Genomic DNA, 26,997 nt, shown 5'->3' with positions numbered 1-26,997 from the left:
TTCAGTTGATCTGCTTGGTCTGGATAGGGATGCTTGTCTCATCTGGTCAAATCTTTTTGCAAATGTATAGACCCTTCCTCTTTCATAATCTTCTTTATCTCTGAGGAACTTTCTTTGTTTCCTCTGCTTTATTTCCTCCTCATATTCAGCCAGGCTCTTGTCTATGGCACCCCTTAGCCTCCTGCCCTCCTCAGTTTCGGGTATCTTTTTTAGTTGTTTTTCTATTTCTTTAATCTTTTCCAATGTTGTCATACGGTCCGCACCAGCATATTTTACCAATAATTGTAAAAATATTTTAGAACATCCATTCGTGGCAACGCTCCATTCCTGTAGCATTTGTGGGTCTAATTCCTCAAAGGACGGGATAGTCAGAATTCTCAGACCTCGGGGAATTCTGCTTACTTCTATATAATTTTGAAGTGAGTGTTCTTCCCACCACTTGCTTAATTCCCTCCGTTGGAGTTTCTCCAATTCCTTAAGTAGACCCAATTCGCTGTCACTTTTGGGTGCCGATATGGTGGGTTTACTGTTGCTTCTAACTTGTAGGGTCTCATTGAACAATGTTATGGCTTGTGCCTTTCTGATTGCCTCTTTATTGCTTTGGGAGTTGGCCATTTCGCAAGGTTAGCAGAAAAATTCTGTGACTGGTCCGGTACTTGGTGTGTAACTGCTTGGCTGAAGTCAAGCCGATGAAACACACTGTAAAAAACTATGAAACTATCTGACACAGGATTAGTGTCTCCGTGTAAGTTGTGGGCTGGAAGGAGGGTCGTGGTTGGGTATGGTACCTGTTCGATCCGATACCTCTCTGACAATGGAATGCAGTTTGTTGCCCAACACCAGTACTCACCCTGCTTCGTTCTGCTGTTCGTCCTCCGACGTGCAGCTTCACTCCACTCCGGGTTTTCCTTGGTGTCGTGCTGGTTCTGCTTCCTAAATTTGTCTTCTTTGATACGACCTGAGCTGCAACGGGACAGTCAAGTATATATTGGAAAATATCTTTTTTTTTGTTGTTGAAGAAAACAAAAACCACCCTCAACGGCATTATCCATCAAAGCAAGGTAACAAATGTTGCCTTGCTTTGATGTTTGATTTGCATGCATTACGAGTGCATCATAAATTATGATGCATGCAACATTCACATGCTGCTGCAGCATGCGGCCAACTTTGCACCAGACCTGCAGATGTACTTAACTGGTCTGACTACAGAATAATTGCTCATTTTAGTGTAGCCGATAAGATAGCTCAGTGGGTTGAGCGCTCGCTGCTGAAATGTGTGAGTGATCTGCAGGTTTGAATCCCAGCAACCCCATCTCAGCCTTTCATCCTTCTGAGGTTGATAAATGAGTACCAACACAGGTTGGGTGATATTGCGTGCATATTTGTTCTATAAAAAAAGAGCTTAAGTGTAAGTGCTATACAATAGCATATTATCATTTGGCCTTGGACGTCTGCTTGGATTCACAGTAATTTGACAATATGGATCTACACACACAGATATTAATGATACATATGGCGATCCATTCTTGTATGAAATGTGTATCACATTAGTGAAATCATAACCATATTTTTCGTAGTTTACTTAGGAACAATGCTATTTGATGCCACTTCCTGTTTTGTCAAGGGGTGAAAGGTTGTGTTTTATCGCTTCCCGGGATGTCACTTTCGGTTTGGGTCAAATGACATCACTTCTGGTGATGTCAGCAGAGGTCAAGGGTCGTGAGGCAAGGGGTGGGACACTTTTTTGAGGCAAGGGGTGGGCCACTTTTTCTTGGGTGTCCGGGCCTATTTCTTGTCCCAGTCCGACCCTGATCACCTCAATGTTGGGTGCCCCCCATTTGTCCACAATCGACACTTAAATTGGTAACTCTAACATTTACAAAACCTTTCAACTTTGTTAATGTCATCACAACTTAATTTACCAGGCCCACAAAGGACCGGTTTATAGTTCTCTAGTCCGACGTCCAGTGATCCGAGTGTCATTTTCGCTCAGTAGTCCACAAGTAGGATCCTTCGTGTGAGCGCCTCTCCGCATCGCATCGTAGGTAGGGCCACAGGCCACTTTAAGGAGCATTGGGAGAGGATGCATTGAGTTTCATGAATTTCCTTGAGCCCGGTGTTCTCCTTCTCTTAAGTCCCTTCACTTTCCCGCGTCGCCTTTGCCCACTCTGCTGTTTCCTGGGGTGCTGTCCTCTTCACTGATTAGTTATCGAATGGTGTCTTTGATTTCAGATTCAGTAATCAGCTTGTGCTTCCGCCCATCTAGTTTGAAGGCGCTTGAGAAGGGGTATCCCCATCTGTATCGCACCCCATTGTCTTTCAGCCATTTTGTCAGGGGTTGACATAGACGTCATTTGGCAAGAGTGAGGGATGAGAGGACTTGAAATATGGAGACTCAAGCTGTGCCTATTGTAACTGATCGTTTGATTTTTGCCCTTTCTGGGATCTTGAGCCTGTCAGGGTAGTTGTGGAAGCACACCAAAACCGATCTTGGGCCCCCTTCTGGACCTCTTTGTGATATCTATTGATTCATCTTCGAAAAGGCATTTCAGAATTTGGTGGATTGTACTTTTGAGGACAGCTTCTGTCTCGCCCTCCTTTTCTGGAAATCCAAAAAAGCAGAGGTTGTTCCTTCTTGCTCGATTCTCAAAGTCATCTATCTTCAGGACCATTTCTGAGTCACGTCTTTCTATTTTGCGTAGTCGACATCCATTTGCGTTTCCAAGGTGTCTAGTGAGGACTGGTTATGTTCTACCTCCTGCAGTCTCTCTTCCATCTTGTCCAGCCTAACATTGATCTTGTCCACTTTGCCACCAATATCGGCCCGCATGCCTCTTATCTCTTCTAACAGTGAGGGGACGTCTCCTTTGGTGGTCACTGAGTCCTGGCTTCCCGTTGCCATTCTATGTCTCTATGTGGGTCGTAGCCTTCACTCTGGCCTGGATAAGCAAACTCTGCGAGCCTGTTTACGGGATCCATGCAGCAATTCTTCTTGCTTGTGTGTATTTCAGAGACATAGGCTGGTTTGTAGTGGTCTCCAAAACTTCTGCGTGTGGGAGGGTTGCTGCGCACGGGGTCTGGGGTGGGAAGCCGTGTATTCTGGTGAGTGTCCGCTGTGGGGTTGTTCTCTACTCTAAAAGTTGCGAGGGGCGGTCGCACTCGAGCGTCCCTGTTCAGGTTTGCCAGCCATGGCGGGCGGGCACACGCCCCAAGTCGGGGGCCACACACCCTTGGCTTATTCCTTATGTTCTTTGGGGAGTCACTTTGCGCCACTGCTCGAGGGTATGAAGGTACCTCTTCCCTTTCAGGGATGTGGCCAATCCGGGATTGTCAGGGCATTGCCGGTCAGGTGCGAATGGGGGCTTCTTTCATGCTCCGTCCGATCACTTGGGACTTTGTGGTCTGATGCAGCTCTTGGGCTCCAGTGCAGGGGAGGCCCCTCCCCACGTTGTGTTGTGTACAGAGTGCGTATGGCAGCCCCATGGTCTTGTCGGAGTGAGCGGGCTTAGTTGTGTCCGGGGGGCATCTCTGCTACCTTACTTCATCTGGGCCCGACCTGCTGTACGTCCCACGTCTGAGTGGGGCACTTGTACCTGCAAGGCTGGCACGCGTCCCTCGGGAGGGGGCCTGCACCTCCTGTGTTGTGTCAATTAATTGTAGATCAAGTTGATGTTAGCATGCCTGGCCCTCGCTGTATCAGGCCGTCAGTGTCACTGCACGCTCTTATTACGGTGATGCGATGACACACGTGCAGGCTGTGTGGCCGTGGATGTTGCCTTTCTCGCCGGAGGATGGTGCAAGCTGGTGTTCTTCACTGGGGGTTATTGGCGTAGGTGCGAATCACCTTGGCACTCCCTAACATCAGTAGCTCAGTAGTGTGGGGACAGTTGAAGTACGAGCTCGTGGCCAGCTCTCCCTGCTGGTAGCCCCTGGGCACCACCAGTTCCTTACTTGGGCACCCTCCCCACGGGCACCCCATGGGCCCCTGTGGTGGGGAACAACAGTGGTGGGGACACCCGCAAGGACCAGAGGGATGCACGCGCAGGAAGTGCACCCCCCACGTGTTTGTGGTCAGTGTGGGCCTTTGTGCGGGGTAGTCCACGGCTCCTGAGTGCGGATGATTTGGTGGGTTTGTGCCAACCTAGCACGGTTCGGCGTCTACCTCGGGGAGCGGGAGTGGGCAGTCCAGGCTCTATAAGACATGTTTCAGGTGGTCAGGGATCCCTTCTGTCGTGGCCTGCGCCGTGTGTTGTGTGCATGCCACGGGGGCGGCTCCCAGGGCTCCCCTCGTGCACTGGGGGACTGCAGGGCCCCCCCCACTGTCTTTGTTGCTCCCGTGGGGCTGGCACTTACCTTCGGTGCGCTCCGCTGTGTTGCCCTCATTCCAAGGCCAGCGGGGGAAGAGCCTTGTGATGCCGCAGGGCCCCCCACAGTCATGTGCCACCGTGATGCGCAGGAGGGGTGCTGTGCTGGGGACCCTCGATGCTCCTATTCTGGGCTCTTAGGAGTCGCACCCTTGCGGGACACACCGCCTCCGGGGGTGCCGAACCCTCGCTGATGTAGGCCCTTAGCAATCCGCGTTCCCACCGTGCAGACTGGGCAGCTCGGTCAGGCCAGGGTTTCTTCGTGATACTCTGCACGATTTTCTCCAGGTTTCCACACAATATGTGCTCTCGATGGTCAGATATTCAACCGTCTTTACTGGGTCTCTGGCAAATGGGGGCACATTTGGTTGGAAAGGGGGGCTGGGGCGGAGAGGCACACTATTAGCCACGTCCTCCATCACGCACCCCCTAGTGGCCGACCTAGGATGTTCTTTTAACATAACATTCATTAACCCGTCGGGGCCTGGGGCTCTTGATGCATTTCATTTTTGTATCTTTTCAAAGATATCGGCAGAATCGCAGCGGAACTACCTTTCTTTCCTTGTGCTTAATGTTATCAGTGGCCCAGTTGGTGTTGATCCCCGAAACAAGTTTGAGAAATGTTCTTCCCAAGCTGACTCACTAACCTCATTTTGTTGCGTGTCATGGGCATCTGGTGAAGTTTGTTTTATTAGAGACCAGACATCTTTTGTCTTTCTTCCACTTGGTGCCTTTAACATTTGCTCTGAGTCTTGTTGGAGAATTTGGTGTCTTCGGTCAGTGATCCAACTTTTGGATGCCTGACATGTTTTTGCTGCTTGTAGCTTTAGATCTTCTCGGTTAGATCCGGTTGCGATTCGCTTTATACGCGTCATATGTCTTTGTTTTTCCAACAAGCGAGTATCATAGGTGTGGCGACCAGATTTTTTCCCCTTGCCATCACCTGTTTTTTTTTATGTTAAAGTAATCCAACAAGGGTTTATAGTCTACAGATGTGTACACAATTCCGCCTCCTTCCATACATGAAATGTATTAGTTTGTTGGGTTATTGATGTCTTTGCTTTTTAACCTCAGACGATTCCCACTGTTGTTTACTTCTACTTCTGTCTTTGTAAGTTGTTCAGGTGAGTTCAGATCGGTCGTCAAGACTGTGCCAAAAAGATGATGGCTACTGTTAGCTGTTCTGATGACCTTGTGTCTTTTGATGTAGTGTAGCATTTCTCTTGAGACGTAGATGTATTCAAGGTCGGCCGACTGGTGCCCACGCTCCCAAGTTGGGACTGCTTTTGTCTCGTGGTAATCTTTCATTTTTAGCGGGTGCAGGTCCCACGAGTTCATCAATGACATCCATAACTTCCCTCTCTTTGTTGCTGGGTGGTTCCGTTTTTGGATCTCTCTTGCTCAATTTGGGTGAAGGGCATATAGCGTTCAGATCGCCACAAACTATCATATATTTCACGTTGTTATTTGTAAGGGCATTGTCAATTATGGTGGTAACAGTCTCCGTGAAACTGACATTTGAGATCGGGTGGGGGTTTATTATGACCACATTCTCAGACGGCAAGACACAAGAGGCTTGAAAAAAGGATTTTCAGCATGTTCAAGCCTGATCCTGATTTAAATGCAGCCAATAGGCCTGAGGATGGGTGACCTTTCGTCCCTCGCGAGGCCAGGGCTGCAATCAGGTCATAGCCGTCCAGGTAGGGTTTGCCCAACAACCAGGTTTCTTGGAGGCATATTATATTGTAAGTTCCCAGGTTGACATCAGTAGGTTTAGTAAGATGTCTGCACCCCCTAATGTTCCAAGAGGCAATTTTTGTGTCTCGTTTCTTATAGAACTGTTGTGTTGACTGTATCTCTATTTTTCCTTTTTTTTCTTTGACCTGCATCGTGAGTGGCTATTCTTGTTGTCTCGCTAGGGCTTCTGGGATCCAAGACTAATTTTCTTCACACTCCATCTCTGGTTGAAGCAATGTGTCTTTGTGCTCGTTTATGTTACCAGTTCTCTTATTGTACGGTTTGAACGTCACCTTTAGGGTTGCTCCTGGGCCCTTAGGAATCCTGGCCATACCCAGTCGGTCTGCAAACTGTTTGGATGGATGTTGTTTAATTGTTGTCAATTCCCTCTCCGACATACTCGTCGGTTTGACCATTTGGTGACCTGCCTGGTCTTGGACTGGACTTCTATCTTTTTTTAGCGATGGCCCTATGGATTCTGGCCGATTTACCAGGGTCAAATAAAAGCCTAGGATACTCAAATTGTCTGTTGATTCTATCAACATTCCTCTCACCACCGACAATGGTATATGTAGGTATACAATGTCAGTTCTATGTTTTACTTCAAATTCCACAATCTTTAGGTCTTCCGAGATAATTTGATGTAAATTCAGGATGCAGTGAAATACTTACATCACTGTCTTTCTGTTAAGAATCAACTTATCCCCTTTGTCTATGAGTCTTTCTAGTTTAAATGTTCGTTCACGTCTTTGGTTGTGACTGCTTACATAGGCCGAGATATGTCTATCTTTTGAAGGCGTCTGAGCTCGTTTTTTCTAGCTCGCTCCATCATCATTTGTGTATTCGTTGGGCTTTGCTCTCCCACGCATAGATGTTTCCTGATTTCTCCAATTACTGGTCACGTGTCTTCTGTCTTCTGATAGTTCGTTTATCATTTCTATTTCTATGTATTTACTGTTATGGTCATTTTCCCATTGGTTTGTGTCGATTCGGGAGGGCGTTTTAGACCTTGAGGAGCTAAGTAGTCTAGTGGCTACGATTCTTTTTCTTTTTTCGGATAAACTCAGAAAAGGGGGACTAGATGGTCTCAACTTCTGTGTTGGAGAATGTTCCTTCTCCTCCGTTTCGGTGGTTGTATGGCTGTCTACTCCCTTGACCTCTGCTTGAGGTAGATCAGATTCTGAATTCTCAACCGAATACTGAGATAGTTCCATAAGGTCTATGGATTCGTCTCTTTCATCTGTTGTTATCAGAATTATGTTTCTAACCAAGTCGGATTTCTCCATCTTGTGTGAATGCACCACTTTATGTTCTTCATGTCCCATTTTGGGTTTTCTTGGTGCCGGTTGAGGGGGTTTCTGAGCTTCCTTTCTCGTTTCTTTGATCGTTTGTCTTTCTAGAACTCCCTCTGCTTTATGATTTAGTTTTTTTGCTCAGGTATTCCTGTAAACTCCCGTTTTTTCTTTTATCGAAGATCGAATAGTCTTGGCTAATTGGATCCAGAGGATTTATCAGCAAACTGTTTATTTATGGTTGTGGCGATGATGTTATTTCCGTTATGGGTGCCACAGACCTTAAATGGATGCATCTGTTGTTTCTCTTAGTTAGTTTATCCATGTTTGTGTCTGCAGTTGCTGTTAATTCATACACAACCTGGTTATCTTCAGTAAGGTCGCCCCTATTAGCCTCTAGTTGCTTTTTTGTCGGTGGAATTGGAGTTCTATATTTTTTAAGTTGACATCTGGGGTCAATTTGGCCAGTTAGTTTAAGTCCCACGGCCTCCCCAAATTGTTTGTCTGTATTGTGTTGTCTGCCGGCCTTAATCCACTTGGTTGTGTTGAGAAGACTCTGTTTGATTCTATTTCCACATCACTGTTATAAAACTGTCCAAGAATACTAACTTTGTATGCACCATTGCGATTAGGGTAGTATGGTCTTTCATGGTGTTGTTTATCGATTCATAGAGTTTTGAAAAAGGGGCCAGTGCAATTGTGACTGTGGAAATGATTGAAAATAAGTCTGATTTCCTTGAAATCACTAGATGTGGGGTCTTGAAGCTCACATGGTCTTCTTTCCCTTGTCGATGGGGTTTTCATGGGCGGCAAATTGACCTCCAAATTGGAATCCGTCCGTGGGTGTTGTTCAAACTCTGTGATGTTACTTTGTAATGTTTCTAACTCTGGAGTTGGGGTGTCTGATGTCCAGTAAGCACTGACCTCTGTGTGTTCCTCTGGTAACATCAATATAGGCGTGGGTGCAGAGCCATTGCCCTGAGCCCCCATCTCCCTCTACACCATGATATTGTGAGGTATCGGGAGGGCTGAGTTCGGCCACCTCTCGTATTATCCCCTGTGCCATCTTCCTCCCAGGCACCTCCACCCAAGGATGTTTGGTTTGGAGTCATGAGCGCCATGTTAAGGGGGTTATTCGTAGTTATTACCCTCGTTGATAGCTGTAACAAGTTATCCGGCCCTCGGAAGTCCCCTGGCCAGATCACATTACTGGAGCAGCTTCCGTTTATTGTGGGTGTTTTCCTGAGTTCTCGTTCACTCTTCTCTGACCCATTTTGGTAGAATTTGTTTCTAGGTGGGCTTTTGGTTTCGCCCGATGCCCCCCTAATGGCCTCTGCGTTTGTGGTTCCCATTAATGTTGTATGGCCTTTCACCGCTATGGCTGGCGAATCAAGCAGAGTTTGGACCGTGGAGTCCATGTGGTCCCTCGCACCTTCTAAGAGCTCTGTGTCAGTTATTTCACAAGCAAGATCTTCGCCTGATTTGTCTGGGGAACAATTCCTTTGCTTCAAGAAGTACTTCAGGAGGCTCTCAGAAAAGAGCGGTCCCTTAGGTCCCTTAGGTTTAATTCCTCTGCAGGTTCTCTGGTTTGGCTTCAGCTCTCCTGGTTTGTGCCACTGTCAATTTAATTGTAGGTGTCCATTCCCACTTACCACTGGCTTTGGGTTGGCTGAACCCTGCCCATTTAATATTTTCTTCTTCTTTCCCTGATTTCCCATAGACTGGGTTTTGGGTTTGGTGCGCACCGTCATTTTTTTTATTAATAGATGTATGATTTCTCTTAAGATTTCCTGCTGCAACTTGCTTTGGCTGCAGCAAAATGATATTGTGTTTATTAGAGGCTGCTGCTCTTTTGTCTGGAAGACCGTCTTGTCCCCCTTCGCTACAGGGAGTAACATCACTTGCCGGTAGTAAGTTGACTTTTTGCACTTCCATAGATACATAGTCTACGTCTGTTCCAGTTTCGATGTCATCCCGACTGTGGTCCTGTGAGTCAATAGAGATGAGTCTGTTGTTGATCTTATTCGGTATAGTGTGAATTTCAGCTAAGAGACATACGTTTGTGTTTGTGTCAACTTCTTTATGTTCGAGTATTGCATCCTCCTCTAGTTCAGGGCCTCTAGTCCCTGGAAGCCCAGTAGAGCTATAGTCTACCCTCAAATCTTTTTTCATAGCATTGGAATTTGCCCCACGCATAGACGTCCCCCCTCTTGTACAACATCTTTGCACTGCTCCGTGGGCCACTCGGGTAGGTTGAGGTGAGAGCACTCAATGTTTGTGCACCCCACACCCCACCCCCAGACATAGCAGTGTTACTCATTGGAGCCAGCCGGTTGGGTGTAGCAGTGTTCAGTATATTTTTCATAGTTACCAAAGAGTGTGAGAGCAGGTGATTGCTAGTGATTGCTATTGGGCGTATGCGGAAGGGTTCCTGCCGGCTCATCGAGCACTGATGTTGTCTTACCTTCCTCCGACGACTTCATGCTCCTGATCATACACGTTAAGGCGTTTGGCTCTCGGAGCTCTCGCTCTCCCTTCTTGTTGGACGCTTGAAGAACACGATGAGGTGGACATTGTGTTAATCCGCTCTCTATCTTCTTCACGCCGTCTGGAGCTCCCCAGCAGGCAGCCTTCATCCATTTCGATAGCGGAACCACCCGGGTTGCACAGCCTGCGCAGGCTGTCTAGACTACAAGACTGCAACTCTCTGCACCACGTGACCGCTCCGCGGCGGAGATAGTCTTTTAAAGTGGGCCCTCCCACACGGTTTATAGTCATAATGTCGAAAAAAAAATGTCGACAGACAAAAATGTCGAAAAAAAAATGTCGAAAATAATAATGTCGACATCCTAACCTTATAATGTAAAAAGTCATTTTTTCGAAAAAAAAATGTCGACTTTTTTTTTTAGACATTATGACTATAAACCCTTAAAACTATCAACACCTCACCCAACACCCCCCTGCCACCCCCCCCCCCACACCCCCCAACCACCCTTTCACCCCTCATACTCAACACATACCAATTATTTATTTATTTATTTATTTATTTATTTATTTATTTATTTATTTATTCAATAAATAAATAACCTAAAAAAGGATCATTTACTATGGGGGGGGTCCCCCCCAACCCCCCCTCACCCAACACCCCCCTGCCACCCCCCACACCCCCCACCACCACCCTCCCACCCCTCATATGCAACACATTCTATTTATATATTTATTTATTTATTTATTTATTCAATAAATAAATAACCAAAAAAAGGATCATTTTATATGGAGGGGGTCCCCCCCAACCCCCCTCACCCAACACCCCCCTGCCACCCTCCCACACCCCCACCACCACCCTCCCACCCCTCATATGCAACACATTCTATTTATATATTTATTTATTTATTTATTTATTTATTCAATAAATAAATAACCAAAAAAAGGATCATTTTCTATGGAGGGGGTCCCCCCCAACCCCCCCTCACCTAACACCCCCCTGCCACCCTCCCACACCCCCACCACCACCCTTTCACCCCTCATACTCAACACATACCAATTATATATTTATTTATTTATTTATTTATTTAGTCAATAATTAAATAAATAAAAATAGTATCATTTACTATGGGGGGGTCCCCCCCCAACCCCCCCTCACCCAACACCCCCCTGCCACCCCCCCCCACACCTCCCCAACCACCCTTTCACCCCTCATACTCAACACATACCAATTATATATTTATTTATTTAGTCAATAATTAAATAAATAAAAATAGTATCATTTACTATGGGGGGGTGTCCCCCCAACCCCCCCTCACCCAACACCCCCCTGCCACCCCCCCACACCCCCCCAACCACCCCTCATACTCAACACATCTTATATATATATATATATATTTATTTATACAATAAAGTCAAAATTTCGAAAAAATATCGAAAAATGTCGACATTATTGTTTGTCGACATTATTTTTTTCGACATTTATTTTTCGAAATTTTGACTGTCGACATTTTGACTGTCGACATTATGACTGCACACCCTCCCACACATTAGTAGAGGCAGTAGACGGACTGCAAAATGAACAAAGGTAGCAGGAACAAGCACAAAGTCTCCTTCAAGACTGCAACTCTCTGCAACTCTGCAGCCGCTCCGCGGCAGAGATAGTCTTATCAAGTGGGTCCTCCCACACAGTAGTAGAGGCAGTAGACAGACTGCAAAACGAACAAAGGTAGCAGGAACAAGCACAAAGTCTCCTTCAAGACTGCAACTCTCTGCAACTCTGCAGCCGCTCCGCGGCAGAGATAGTCTTATCAAGTGGGTCCTCCCACACAGTAGTAGAGGCAGTAGACAGACTGCAAAACGAACAAAGGTAGCAGGAACAAGCACAAAGTCTCCTTCAAGACTGCAACTCTCTGCACCACGTGGCCGCTCCGCGGCAGAGATAGTCTTATCAAGTGGGCCCTCCCACACAGTAGTAGAGGCAGTAGACAGACTGCAAAACGAACAAAGGTAGCAGGAACAAACACAAAGTCTCCTGCAAGACTTCAACTCTACGCAACTCACTTCTTGAGTCCTCACTTCTTGACTTTTCATGCCTTCCCTCTTCAGCACTCTCCTCTTCTTCCTTCTCTTCTTCTCCCTCATGATATAGTTTGAACTGTGACACATTTGGTGTGATCACTCTTCCTGGGGACCGAACGGTCACCATTGATCCCTTTATCTGAGATATGACTAAGTGAGCGGGATCAAATTTGGACTCTGACTCTCTCTTCTGTCTACGACACAAAAAAACTTCATCACCTGTTTGTAGTGCTAACGTTTTAGTCTTTCGCCTCTCATCCGCATATCTTTTCATCTCTTGTTTCTTAGAAGCATCTTCACCCTACAGAGTGAGGTCATTCCCTCGAGATTCCTCTCAGTGGGGAAGTCTAATTTTGCCTTCCTTTGAATCACAAGCTCTGAGAGACATCTCCCTGTCGTTCCATGCAGTGAGATTCTATATTCCCTGAGCATGTTGCAAACTGCTTGGTTCAATGACATTTTGTTGAAGTACTTTCATGAGGCTCTGCATGATCTTCTCCACTATCCCATTAGCCTGAGGCCACAGCAGTTTTATATTCCTATGACATATGCTCATGTCACTCATGAACAGGGCAAAAGCTAAGCTGCTGAACAGTGGCCCGGTGTCCAATTTCAAGATTTCGGGAATGCCCCACGCTGGGAAGATATTGTCCAGTTCAGGGATGACAGTGCTGGCTGCTGTGGAAGAGATCATCTGCACAAGAGGGAAACAGGACTATTCATCCATCACCACCATCCAGTATGTGCCACCCCCAAATGGTCCAAAGTAATCAACGCCCACGTGTGTCCAAGGTGCCTCAGGCATGTCTGACATCCTGAGGGGTTTCCGGGTTGTTGGGTTTGGATGCACATTGGCACAGATGACACCTTTTTTACTGTGTTTTCCACCATTATGTTGATTCCAGAGAACCACATGGTGTCTCTTATTTGTCACTTAGTGGCAACCATGCCCCGATGAACTTCATGCACCGGGTTCACCACTTCCTGCCTTAGATCCGTAGGTATGACTATGTGTCTCACTCGCATTATGAGACCATCTGCGGTCATCCTTCACTTGCCTGAATTCCTGCATTTCTTGCTTGAACACCCCTTGATTTTCTTGTGTATGCTCCAGATCAATGTCTCTCCACCTTTGGGAGACTATTAGTTCCCTTACTTTCTGTAATATCTTGCCACTAATAGTGTGATCTCACACCAGACACATTGTGAGTGGCTTCAGGGGTCCTTGCTGTGTGAGGAAATTAATGTACTCTTCAGCTATGGACGGGTCACTTTCATTTTCGGGAGCGGGTGACGAGAAATGAAATCTGGCAATTTGCATTTCTTTCCTGGCTTGTGAATTTTTGTACATTTAAAGTCCTGCAATGTTTACCCCACCTCTCAATTCCGGGAGGCATTTGTTGGGCAGAATCCTGTGCAGTTCTCTTAGGTAGCACTACAGAAGATTAAGTCTACAGGTATATGCAAGAAAATCCTCTTTGGTATCAGTCTGTAACACAAAGATTGAGTTGGTAGCCGTGGCTGAGCAGTCAGACTTATCTCAAGAGGGAGATGAGCAGTATTCAGGGTTTACACAATAGGACTACAATACTATGGAACAAGGAAACACTGATTAAAGCTTTGTATCAAAAAGAATATATATATTTATTTTACACACTCTGATGTTCACACACAAATCACTATTCTTAAAGTAAGTTAAAACCGTCTTGAAAAGTATACACAACTCCCTATTTAAATTGTAGACAAGTTTGAGCAAGAGTGAAAACTGAGCAAATTGGCACAGGGTCAACCAAGCAAAAATGACACTCTAGTAATTTCTCAAAAGGGAGGGAAAGGACAAGTTATACAGATTTAACCTCTTACACACACGAGCAACACTTCCCAAGTGGATTGTGAACAAGTTAGGCAAGGTAGCACTTTAGCAATTGTCATACATAGGTGAAAACCGAGCAAAATGGTACTTCAGCAATACCTAAGAGGGAAGGAAGAGTGGTTATAAGAGTTTTTGGTGCACCAACACAGTTGAGGGTGAAAAGCAATCTAGTGAAGGCAGTTGTAACAGATTTAGCCAAACTCAATAGGCCTGTGCCAGAGTTAGTGGTACAGGGCGATGTGCCCAGGATCAAACTGTTCTAGTAGCTGCAGTCAAGTTTTTGGTTTAACGATTCAAAAGGAGGGTGCAGAAGGTAAAAGATAATGGTATTCGATAGGGGCGGCCAACCCAGGAGGTAAGTAAAGGATTTGAAACACCTTTAGCAGTACCCCTCGAAACGGGAGGCCTGGCGGAACAATGTACCTGAAAAAGTGGAAGTGGCTCCCGCGGTGGTTGTGGTTCCTGGCAGTTCCTGCAGTTCGTGTTGTCCAGCAGAGGAAGAGAGGCTCTCGTCGTGGGGGAAGGATTGAGTTACTGCACTGCCCATGGAAGAAGCCAGCCGCGGTGATGCCGAAACGGATTAAAAGGTACGCTCCTTTAAATCGCGGTTGTAGTGGATGGGTGCCTGGCTATCCGGTCTCTGAGTGCAGGGCACTGGCGATTCGACCAAGGCAGGTCCTGGAAGGCGATTGGTGAACTGGTTGCCCCCACCAGCTCAAGGAAAGGAGACTCTTGCAGACGAAGATCTTCTCGAGTCATTGGAGAAAAGTGGTGAGGATCTGCAGCAGGGCTTCACCGGTGGTTCAGTCGTTGCAGATGTCTTCAGCTTCTCTCCTCTTCGGTTTATTAGTTCCAGTGGCGACATCTTGGTCTTCCAATCCTTAGGACCCTGCTTTTATGCAGAAAAAACCCCCATTCATACAGCCTAGCTGTCACTCTCACAGTGGAGTGGTCATCCTGGCGGGAGACCCTCCAGCCTATCAGGACAGAGTGCAACTTGGGTTGCACAGGCAACCCTGTCCAGGGTGCCTACTCCCCCTCCCACACGATGGGTCTACCCAAACTCAGTGGCACCGGCTTCTTGGCAGAAGGCCGCCAAAAGGACAAACAAAGGATCCCCGACCTGGGTTAGGATCTCAGAGAAAGACACGAGAAAGAATTATTATTAAAGTTCTGGCAAATAAAACATACCGGAGTAAAGTTAATATAAAAATAAACCGGCAGTATGTTAGAGGCTGTCAGTAAAATTGGTAGCCTTGAACAATGGGAAAATCCCATAGGGAAATATTTGCGGTCGAAGATTTACGGTAGTAACCTCTGCCACCAGCCAGAAACCTTTGAGAGAGGGACTGCACGGTCCCCTCTCGAAATATGAACCCCAGGGAAAAACTATTAACCCTTCCCAGTACTTCCATAGTAAGATGGATTGTACTGGTTTAGTTCAGAAAAATTGACTAGTAAAGTCAATGGGGACTTTACATGCCCCGGGAGACACTAGTCAGCCCCAGGGTATGGAGTCTATGTTTGGGGGTCACTATGACACCCCTGTGTCACTGCACTGAGGATGCTGTGTAACACACATGTAAACAGTTGATACCTATGAGGGTGAGAAAAACCCCATAGACCCTGAGCACAAAAATAGCCTAAAACACACATTAGCAATCTTCTTAAGAGTAGGAAAAAGAGTCTCACTCTTAGCAGGAGAAAAACAAACCCTTCAAATCCAGCAAAGCTGCTGGGGGACTCTATAGATAGGGGAAATTAGCCATAGAATGAGAATTCTCCCTAACAGCATTCTGCACTGAGGATTCTTGTATATGGTGACCAAGTCGTGATGGTTAGTGACGACTGTGAACAGTTTTCCTAGCAGAAACCTCTGAAAGTGCTCGCAAGCCCAGACTACCTCTAGCCCTTCCTTTTCCGACTGCGAGTATCTTCTTTCCACATCTGATAGACTCTTGGAGGCATACGCAACAAATGCTCTTGGGCTCTCTCGTCCCGGTCTATGCTGAGCCAGGATGGCACCTAGGCCTACTGGGCCAGCATCTACCATTAGTTCGTACACCTGGTGGGATCAAAGTATGTCACTCACTCTGCAGATCCAATGCCTTTCTTTATATGCATGAATGCCTCCTCGCAGTGATGGTCCCACTGACATTCCTTACTGTGTTTGCTGAGCTCACTTAATGGCACTCTGGTGGTGGTAAAGTTCTTCAAATGCCGACTACAATAGCTAGCCATGCCCAGGAACCACCTTAGCTCACTCACATCTTGTGGGGACGAGATGTCTGTGATGACGGTCACCTTTCCTGGGTCCGGGCTCATCCCTTCTTTTGAGAATACCTGTCCAAAGAACTTGAGGTGTTTTTGTGAAAAGCACGCCTTTCTAGATTGAGTGTTAGCTCTGCTTGAGATACCGCAAGGCATACCTGATAAAGTGCTCGATTATGTTCTTCAAGATTCGCTTCAAAGAACAAAATGTCAGAACAATTGAAACAATTTTGTATATGATGAATCACTCTCCTGAAAGATTTCAGCAACATACGATATCCTTACGTACCTTGACTGTTCATCAGGTTTGATCTGGTGGTACCTTTTGTATAAATCAAGCTTGGTGAATACTTTTCTCCGTTTAGCAAGCTGGTCAAGTCATCTACGGAAATGCCAGGGTGTTGTTCACGTCCCATTGCTTTCTTCGCCTGTCGCATGTCCACACAAAGACAGAGTTTGTCGAATGATCATTGTTTCGGCACTGCCCCCACATGCAAACCCCATGGGGTGGGACCACAGGCTGGCTCAATTATATTCTCATTCAATAAGCACATAATTTCCTTTTCCCCTGTGGTTGCAGGTGATTAGGTGTCCTTCTAGGATGCTGGGCAACTGGAGTGACGGACCCATCTATGTGAAAAGTGACTGGATCTCTCTTCGGGGCATCCAATGCCTTTGAATAACTCCAGAAAACGTTCCATGACTGGCGCCTCATGTTGCATGGCATATGTGATGGCAGCAATCTTCATTTCAAGAGCCGTGGGTCGGCCTAACAGATTGCTCCCCAACACTTCTCCCTGAAGGACATGCAGTTCTGCCATGGCGTGTCATCCTTTGTAATTTAGTGTCATCGAGAATTTCCCATGGTTCTGAAATGGTCCTTTGGCAGCCCACTGGAACACCTTTAATTCTGACAGTATCAATTTAGGCAGATTTGAAATTTTACAAACCTCTGATATACACATGATATTTAGAGTGGCCCCTGTGTCGATGACACACCTGGCATGGTGTTGCCCTATTTGGATGTCAATATCTCCTTCTGGAGCAGTCACTACGTCATTCATCATATGATATGATATGATATTTTATTTGTATTGCGCTCGTACACAAGTGTTTCAGAGCGCGTCAAGGCAAGGGAGAGGAAGCAGGGGAGAACAAAACAACGATCTTACTAGGCCCAGTGACATTGAGAACATGCAAGTGCATGGGAGAGGGAAGGGGGAAAAGTGCATGGGAGGGGGAGAGTGGAAAGTGCAGAGCAGAGGGGAACAGATAAATAATAATAAATACAAATAAATAGGTAATGAAGCAATAAACAGGGGTAGGGCAGTCAGCAAGTTAGCAAGTGCTGTGTTTACCGCAACAGAACTGGGTAAATCTGATAAGTGCATAAAAAGAAGAAAATGGGGGTTTGGGGACTGAAGGAGTTACAGATACAGTGCCCAGTGTGAGGGGTGGCCGGGAGGCAGTGCAGAAGGGTGGCAGGTTGAGCAGGTACCTGGGCCCGGGGGACAGAGGGTGGCCAGGTGCACAGTGCCAAGAGAGCAGATCAGCAGGGCATAGGGGGAGCAAAGGCAGATGCAAAGAGGAAGGTCTTGAGGTGCTTCTGGAACCGGAGTTGGTTCTCCTCAAGTTTTAGAGTGGCAGGGAGGCTATTCCAGAGGGAGGCCCCAGCCAAAGACAAAGATCTCCGCCAGCTCGTTTCTTTGAAAAATAACTGACCCTGAGTGAGTTAGAGGTAGAGGAGCGAAGGGCTCAAATGGGGAGGTATTTGCGAAGGGATAGCTGAAGGTATTTTGGGCCCAAGCACCAGAAAGCCTTGTGGACAATGCAGAGGGTTTTAAATTTAATACTTGTATCCACTGGGAGTCAATGGAGCGATTTCAGAGCTGGAGAGATACGATCCGTGGGCTTAAGGCTAAGGACAAGTCTTGCAGTCCTGTTCTGTATTAGTTGCAGAGGGTGAAGAGTAGAGGGTGGTAAATTTAGAAAGAGGCTGTTACAATAGTCCAACATAGAGAGACAGAGCTTGGGAGACAGTGAGCTTCTGGGGGAAGGAGTGGAAAGGAAGAGTACCTCTGAGGAGGTGCAGTAGGAAGTTTGACTTTTTAGAGACCTTTGAGATGTGGGACGAGAAGGAAAGTGTGGAGTCAAAGGTGATCCCGAGGTTCTTAGCCTCGCAGGTGGGAATGGGAGGAGGGCCAAGCGAAGCCGGCCAGAGAGAGAGGGGAAAGGATGGAGAAAGTGTGCCAATGTGGAGGATCTCAGTCTTGCTGGCATTCAGGCAATGATCATTGGCAGCACACCAACCTTGAATGGCAGTTAGGCAATCCGAGATGAGAGAGAGAGAGAGAAGGTGGCTAAGGGCAGCCTGAAAATGAGTTGAGTGTCGTCAGCGTAGCACTGGAAATTTGAGCATAGAGTGACAATGAAGTGGGCGAGAGTTGCCAGGTATTGGTTGAAAAGCCAGGGCGAGATGTTAGACCCCTGGGGAACACCACAGGTAGAAAGGAAGCTAGATGACAGGAAGGACCCAGTTGGACCTGACATATTCATGTTGGCTTCTTGCATGTACGGGTGTGGGTGATGAACATCTTCCTGTAATCAGTCTGACGTGACTCATCAAGTCCCTTCTAGCACTGACATCTCTTCTTGGTCCTGAGGTGCACATATTGTGCTCTGGTCTGGCGCCCACACCACTATTTCCTTGCATTTGACTCAGTGGTGCATTGCATACTCTTGCCATGTGATTTTCCCTTCAGTAGTTGGTGCATTTATGTCCAAATGCCGGGCATCTTACACCTTCCACATGTGGAAATGGCAGACCACATCTGTAGCATCCTCCTGTTGCAACATACCTTCTTAAGAGTGTATTAACAGAGTTATTGCCTCTTCCGCCTTGGCTGATCTGGTAGGCTTGCTCCCTCACGGCCATTTTCTTGTTTCTACCTCCGTCGGCTGGGAATCTGCTCTGGCTTCCGTTCTCGCCATCTGTAGGATAGTTGCGAGGGGAGAGACTCAAGGAGCAGCTTTTTCCTGAATGTGGACAACCTCCACAATGGGTTACCAACTTGCATAGTCGAGTCAAAAACACGTCCATGGACTCCCCCGTTAGTTGACAAGTTGTGTTGAAAAGATGTCTCTCATGGTCTATGTTGCGCTGTGGGTCGAAATACGTACTCAGTGCTTCTTTGAGCCTCTCACATGTCTTTACCTCTTCAGACAGGAAGGTACGGATGAGATCCTCAACTTCATCTCCAACCAGATTTATGAGTAATCTCCTGGCAAATTTGTCTGGGGCCAGTTTGTCATAAGCGGCCATATTGTTCTAAATTCTCCAAAGCCATCTTTCCCATCTCTGTCCCAGCATCTGCTGATCCCCCATGTCGACGGAGCCTGGTCGGCATAACACAGCTGCACTGGGCCTTTCCTCATCTGATGCTTAATTTCACTGTACCTCATTTTCCTTGACTTAATTTTTCAGACATCTTGTCAGCAAAATCCCCTTCCTGATTGATAGCTCTGCTGAGTATAGTGTTACCAGGTGGTGATGTTGTGAGGAACGTGTGTTGCAGATCCCATTTTCGTCGCCATTTTCTTATCCCACCTGCATCAATGGCTTGTCTCCTCAGTCTGCAATTTCGCCAAGAGGAAAGCGTGCCAGAGATGACTGACACTGAGGTAGAGGGAAACACGTCTTCTCTTTATTCTGTATCTTAATGCACAGTCCGAGGGCGGCATTAACCCCCCTGCGCATGCCCGAGTTTGCCTCTTTCATTTGTGCATTTCCCTGTGACGAGCCTTCTCGTCACGCTGCGTTAACCATGTCCTTTCTGGACACGACATCGCTGATGTTTCTCTCTTTGGGTTACTATTAGTTGCACCAACTTCTAATCCATACAGAACCCTGGGGGCTTCCACATCTGGAGTAGTATTAAGACTACTGACAGCTTCTGTCCTGTCTCCTAAACCCTAAGGTTGGGTGGGTGCATAGCAAGATGTTTAAGCAACTTGCTTTTTCTAATACATTTGAATAGATCAATGTTTGCATTTGAGTAGTCAGACTCTGTTATTGGGGAGAAACTGTGAACAATCTAACCTCCTCCCAACTACCTCAAGCACTTTCTGCTTCTAGCACTTTTTTACACAAACCTACAAAGTGTATCAGCCATTTGTGTATGATTGCCGTCACATCAACAGGAGCCAATCTTAAAACACTCACATTTTCTGTGTATGTTTGCATTTTGTGGTCTACATTAGTTGCTGCCTGTTTCATGTGTTTCTCTATTGCTTTCTGTTGGAAACTTCATTCATAGTTTCTTCTTTGTTTTCCCTCTGGTCCAAAGCTGTAAATAACCAGATGTCCTTGTGTTCTCTCCTCTCCAGCCTCTGACATGGACTCCAAGACACAGGCGGCATCTTTTTGGAAGACCATATTCTTTTACGTCCTTGTCTCATTTCTGACCAGCTTCTGCATATTCTCCTTTATCCATCAATCCTCGAAAGGAAGAACTCTGATGACGTGCCCGAAAGTGGAGATGACGAGCACACACTCTGCAGGAGATGGGGACCATAAGAAAATGACCGCCTACTCTGATAGAGGTACGAGTAGAGAGGTGGTCATCCTACTCTGGACCTGGCCTTTTGGAGAACGATTTCCGTTGGATCGGTGTGCAGCAGACTATGGAATATTTGGCTGCAATTTCACGGCAGAGAGGGACTTGTACAGCCGCGCAGATGCCGTAATTCTCCATCACCGTGATGTCTGCAGCACTAAAGCAATGCTTCCCCGGGAGCCCAGACCACACAACCAGCGCTGGATCTGGTTCAACCTGGAGTCGCCGAGGCACAGCCCCAACCTCAATTTATTGGACAACCTCATCAACATGACCTTGAGCTACAGGGTTGACTCAGACATTTTCTCCCCCTACGGCTGGATCGAAAAAGCTATTACTCCTCAAAACTTCAGCATCCCAACCAAGACCAAGCTGGTGGCTTGGGTGGTCAGTAACTGGGATTCTACCTTGGCAAGAGTGGCATATTACAATCAGCTGAAGAACCACATCAATATTGATATGTTTGGAGGTAGAAACAAGCCTCTGCCCTACAAACTATTGCAACCCACAATCTCCCAGTACAAGTTCTACCTGGCCTTTGAGAACTCTCTCAACCAGGACTATATCACTGAGAAGCTCTGGAACAATGCACTGATGTCTGGGACTGTCCCCGTAGTCCTAGGCCCAACGCGGGAAAACTATGAGCGATTTGTTCCTGCTGATGCCTTCATCCATGTTAACGACTTCCCCAGTGCCAAGGAGCTGGCAGCTCATCTGAAATTCCTAGACACAAACGAAGAGCAATATCAACGCTACTTTACCTGGCGAAAGAAACTGCAGCCTATTGGTCAAACAGGTTGGAATACCCACTACTGCAAGGCCTGCCAAGCACTGCAACAGGACTGTGCCTACAAAACAATCCCCAGCATTGCCAACTGGTACAAATGATGGCTCCGGCCGCTGACAATTACCTGAGTTCAACTATGAGGGCACGATTTTGAAACTCTGTATGGCAGGCCCTGCAAATGCTTAACAATCCAACTAGACCTGCAGGGCGAGTTCATTAGTTTACATACTCGTCATAAGAGAAATGCACTTGTGGTGGGGAGAAAATATTTACCAGTGCTGCTTTTTGTAAAATGTTGCGTGTCGCCATGAGCACACTTCGTATTTGCTGCAATGCTGTCAAGCATGCACAGTAAAACCTGTATTTGTCATTAACTACGAACACAGTGTGCTTGCAATAAATGAAAAATAAGTTTCTTACATACCCATACTCACCAGCGAGGTCGAGTATCGTGCAAATGATACTCGTACTTCATAATAACTACTCGCCGATGCTAGTGGGCTAGTAGATTTTGCAAGCCCTGTATGGGCTCTGTGAGGAACCAGGAATGAGATGCAGACACAGAAGACTTACGTTTGTGGATACAAACTTATATTGAAATAATAATGGGATTTGGGTGAGACCTCACTGTCCCTAATCTAGGAGGTATTTCCATAGCTCATCAAAAACAGAAGGGTTTGTCAGCTGTGAAGAGGTCCAATGCAAACATCTCCTGTGTCCAAAATTATATCCTCGCCCCCTCACACCAAAAATAACTATAAGGTGCTAAGGGTAATGTCTTTGGGTTGAAAGAGTGCAGAAATAATCAATGGATAGTGTTCACAGTTCCAGGGGATGGTTCCCTTACCCAAGTTCCTCGTCACCAAAGTAAAATGTTAAAGAAAAAGAATAAGCAAGTTCCTGCAGCCCACGAGGATAACTCCCTCCTCTTGGGGTTGTAATGAATTCCCAGGGAAATGACTCCCTTCCCCAGGTTTTCTCCTCATGGAATGCAGGTCAAATCCTAAGGGTTTGAATCTTCCTTTGGATTCCCTCTTTAGAATGCCACAACTTGGATGCGGGTTCCAGTCTCACACGACACCTGGTATACTCCCATGCCAGATCTGTTGTACAGTTCTTTTCAAGAATGGGCATTGCTCTTCCTTCCTGTTTTTCTTCAATTCTCTAGCTTGCCTGGTATACTCTCCTGCCAGGACTTTCAAATTTAAACTTTATGGGTGCGAGTCGCAGACTTGCCATTCAACTGGTGTACTCTGCTGCCAGGACTTTCAACACAACAGTCAATAGCTTCGGAACCAACGTGCTGTTTTGCTTCCCCAAGTTCCTCTTTTCATTTGGGGTACTTTTATTTTCCTTCTTCCCCAAGTACTGGGACTATAAACATTAGCCATGTAGTAAGCCGTAGGGATTCGCCTCCCACTTGTGCTTTGGATTGCCTTCTCGCAGTCCCACACAGTGCCCCAACCTTTTACTATGGGCCCACAGGTGCTTGAAGGGCATCTGTAGCTTCTCCGACCCACCTTTCAGGTCCTGCTTGGTGCCTGCTCTCTATGGTTTGGATGGCCCAGCTATGCAGCAGATATCATTTGACATTGTGGCACAAAGCTTCCTCTCTGCTTAGTATCTCACGTCGGCACCTCCGGTGCCTGTGGGAGTGCACCCCCAACACAGATGCTGCAACAGTCAATGCAAGCTCACACTACAAGCAAGAGGTTTCATCTCCCGACTCAAAACCTCAGGTGCTTCTCACATATCACACCTAGAATGTAGGCACGCACCTAGGGAACAAGGCACTTCTGATATGCAACCTCAATAAAAAAGTACTGCAATCTAGTTTTTCCCTGCCCTCTGAGCTGTGGGAGAAATCAGGCTCACGGATCAATTTCGGGTGTTGACAATCAGAGGTATCCTTACGCATTGACTTGCAAGTCAAGGAAACCACATCCTCCATCTAGCAGGAGACCAACTGACCTGCTCTACAAGCCCCTTACTTTTAAGAGTGCTAGTCACCTGACTTGTGAAGGATCAAGAACTACTGCTACACCTTCTGAGAAACGTATTCCTTTGCCCGCCAAAACAATGAACCCATTAATTTCAGGGACTTTCGTTTGATATGTTCACTTCCACCAGTGGCGTAATATGATGATTTCTAGTCTTCCCCATGATGACTGCTGGGCACTTAGGAGTGGCCTCATTGTCTGCACTGGCCTAGGCTGGTTCAGTCCACTGTGCAAGGACCTTCGTCCCGCACCTATCCCTGGTGGAGACTGACCGGTAGAAGGACCATGACTCTACTTCAGAGGAAGCCACTACAAAGCAAAGGTTCAGCTTCCTGCCAGACCTATCCCTGGTGGAGACTGACCAGTAGAAGGACCATGACTCTACTTCAGAGGAAGCCACTACAAAGCAAAGGTTCAGCTTCCGCCAGACTTATGCCTGGTGGAGACTGGCAGTTACCAGGACCATGGGCCTCATTATGAGTTTGGCAGTAGCCTTGCCAGTAATTACCAGCACAGCTGCCGCCGGAGTCATGAAATTGCCAGCACCCGGCAATGGGGATCTACCAGGGTATTCCAGCCCCGGGGGACCCAGTAAATTCCCATTGCCGGGTGCTGGTAATTGTTACTCCCCATTCCCATTTGAGTCCCATTGGACTCAATGGGAATGGGGAGGCCGGATGCACCGGTGCATCCGTTGAGGTCTGCTCGCGGGTGCCGGCATGCCTGCCAGGTCAGACCTGGCGGGCAGGAAGTCACCCGCGGCATAACTCGTAGTCTGCCGGTCCGGTAACAACAGTACCGACAAGCTTACCAGTACTGTTGTTACCGGACCGGCAAACTTATAATGAGGCCCCATGACTCTAAAACAGGCACAGAGACAAAAGAACTCCAGGCTGTAGACAAATATTCCTACCATCCCCTTTTTACTTATAAGATTACCAGAAGATTAGCAAAAAAGATAAGTTTTTAGTTTTTTCTTGAAGATGTTACTGGATTTTGTTTCTCTTAAGTCTAAAGGGCGCCTATTCCACGCAGTTGGGGCAGCTGTGCTTAAGGCTTCCTTAAATGCTCTACTTGAGTTGCAGCAGTGTTTTTAATTGGGAAGTGTTATTAGATCTAACATGCCTCGAGATATGTTTTTCCTCAATGCATTACATCAGATATGCTGGCATCAGTCCCAGGGTACATTTATGGGTAATAAGAAGGGTTCTGAATTGGACTCTTGTCTTCCCAGGCAACCAATGTAGGGTCTGCCTTGCTGCGGGTACATGCTCTTTTCATTTAAGGTTCTTGATCATCCTGACCGCTCCATTTTGGATGACCTGACGGCGGTGGATCTCAGATTGAGGTATGCCAGAAAGGAGACTGCAGCAAAAATCCATTTTTGAGCCTATTACCGCTCTTGCAAATGCCTCAGCGTTCTTTTGCGCAATAAGCAGTCAGAGGTGTGCCAAAGGTTTAATGTAATAGCTTGCTCCAGAGACCAGGCTGCTCACGTATGATTTCATGTAAAAATGCTGGTCTAATATGTTACCCAGTGTTTTCACCTTTTGCTGTACTTCTAGTTTATGATTGGCTATGGTAAAGCTATTAAACATAGGATCCAATTTTGCCAATTTGTTTACAGTGCCTACCAATATAAACTCAGTTTTATCCTTAATGAGAGCCAAACTGTTTTGCACCATCCAGGTATGGATGATGTCGTGTACCTTTTTAATACTGATCCACGCTATGGGTACCGGTTTGTGGGATGGCACACTGCGTGTCATCTGCATAGTTTGTATAGAGGATATCCTTTTCAGCCGAGAGATCGAAGAAGGGTATCATAAAGATATTATATAAGGTCAGGGAAACACGGCCCCCTGCGGCACGCCCAAGGCCAGAGGAATTGGTTTGGCTTATGCTTCTCCATTGGCTACTCTGCATTTTCTCTCATTCAGGAAAGACACTATCCATTTTATCACCTGGTCTGAGAATAGGGTTATATCTCTTAACCTGGTGGCCAGAATAGGGTGATATTGTATGTATATGTGTTCTATATAAAGCACTTAAGGGTACTTAAATGTAATAACACATCATTATCATTTGGCCATGGACAGCTGCTTGCATTCACAGTAATTTGGTAATATGGGCCTATACACACTGACGTTAACGATGCATATTGTGATCCATTCCTGTATGAAATGTAAAACATATTATAGCAATATTGTAACCATATTTTTCGTAGTGTACTGATGTGGCAGGATTGCTATGCTATACTATAATATGCAGGATTGCTATGCTATGATATGCAGGATTGCTATGCTATGTTATGCTGTTATGCAATACTGTGTTATGCAATGCAATGCTACTAGGCTCTCCCATACAGTTAGGCCTCAGACGTTCCATGTCACCTCCCTCGGCCTCCCTGTTCCTGCTCTACACGCAGCACCTGGACAGGCCCAAAATCCCTCCTAAGGCAGCAGACACGTAGACCTTCCCTTCTGCTTATTCTGTACACGTTACGCATTAGTCGTATATATGGAGGTAACAGAAGGGGTTTCTGAAAATGTTGCTTATTCATAATACCACACGATGTCCCGCAGGGCTGTGTCACAAGGTCACAAGATGTCGACAGTTGTTGCTAAATGTCTGTAATGTCGTGCCATGTAACACCCCCATTGTGAAAGTACAGAAACATGTTAGTGTTTGCCTATGATATTCTATATAAACCGGCACTCTTGGGTGGGGGGCTAGAGAGAGTTCCTTGTGCCGACTGCACGAACACTCGCATGCTGCATGCTGTTTTCCCTGCTGATAACCCTGTATGCTGTGTATTTGTGATATAGTACATGAAGCTTGATTTACCGCCCATCTGTCTGATCTCCTTATTTACTGCAAACTGAGGCTGGCAAAGGGGGCCTTATCTTGGCCGCCACAGTACTTAGGAACAATGCTATGTGATGCCCCTGGTTTTGTCAAGGGGTTAAAGGTTGTGCTCCATCGCATCCTGTGATGTCACTTCAGGATTAGGTAAAATGACATCACTTCCTGTGTTGTCACCAGAGGTCACGGGTCGTGTGATGTCACTTCCTCTACTCCTGAGAAACAATGCATTGGTGGAGCGATGAGAAGCAGCGAAAACACATTGCAAGGACAGGACACAGATTACCCAACATGGGAAAGAATGCACTGGTGGAGAGATCAGAACCAGGCAAAGCAGATTACAAGGAGGGGACACCAATTACCCAGCAGAAGAAATAATGCATCTTTGAAAAGATCATAAGCGCGCATAGCACATCACAAGGATGGGACAAGGATTACCCAGCAGAAGAAATAATGCATCGGTGGAGCGATCTGAAGCAACCATAGCACATTGCAAGGGTGGAACACAGATTACCCAGCAGGAGAAAGAATGAGCTGGTTGAGCGATTGGAAGCAGGCAAAGCAGATTGCAAGGAGGGGATACCATTTATCCAGCAGGAGAAACAATTCATCAGAGGAGCATCAGA

At 46.6% G+C, this 26,997-nt stretch overlaps 1 protein-coding gene across 3 annotated transcripts in view; it reads left to right on the top strand.

Annotated features, from left to right (window-relative positions):
* The window catches only part of LOC138498147 (4-galactosyl-N-acetylglucosaminide 3-alpha-L-fucosyltransferase FUT6-like), a 281,117-nt gene extending 254,760 nt beyond the window's left edge, over positions 1-26,357 (top strand). For all 3 annotated transcript variants that reach the window (XM_069622025.1, XM_069622026.1, XM_069622024.1), the window contains exon 2: positions 20,490-26,357. In XM_069622025.1, coding sequence (XP_069478126.1) covers positions 20,498-21,607 — 1,110 coding nt within the window. In that variant the 5' untranslated portion in view covers positions 20,490-20,497 and the 3' untranslated portion in view covers positions 21,608-26,357. The remainder of the gene's footprint in view (positions 1-20,489) is intronic.
* Positions 26,358-26,997: the final 640 nt, after the last annotated feature.

The sequence above is a fragment of the Ambystoma mexicanum genome, chromosome 5q (assembly GCF_040938575.1).
Source record: "Ambystoma mexicanum isolate Mex_15411 chromosome 5q, UKY_AmexF1_1, whole genome shotgun sequence".
Classification (NCBI taxonomy): domain Eukaryota; kingdom Metazoa; phylum Chordata; class Amphibia; order Caudata; family Ambystomatidae; genus Ambystoma; species Ambystoma mexicanum.
The sequence above is the reverse complement of the archived record's forward strand: the minus strand, read 5'-3'. Positions and strand labels throughout refer to the sequence as shown.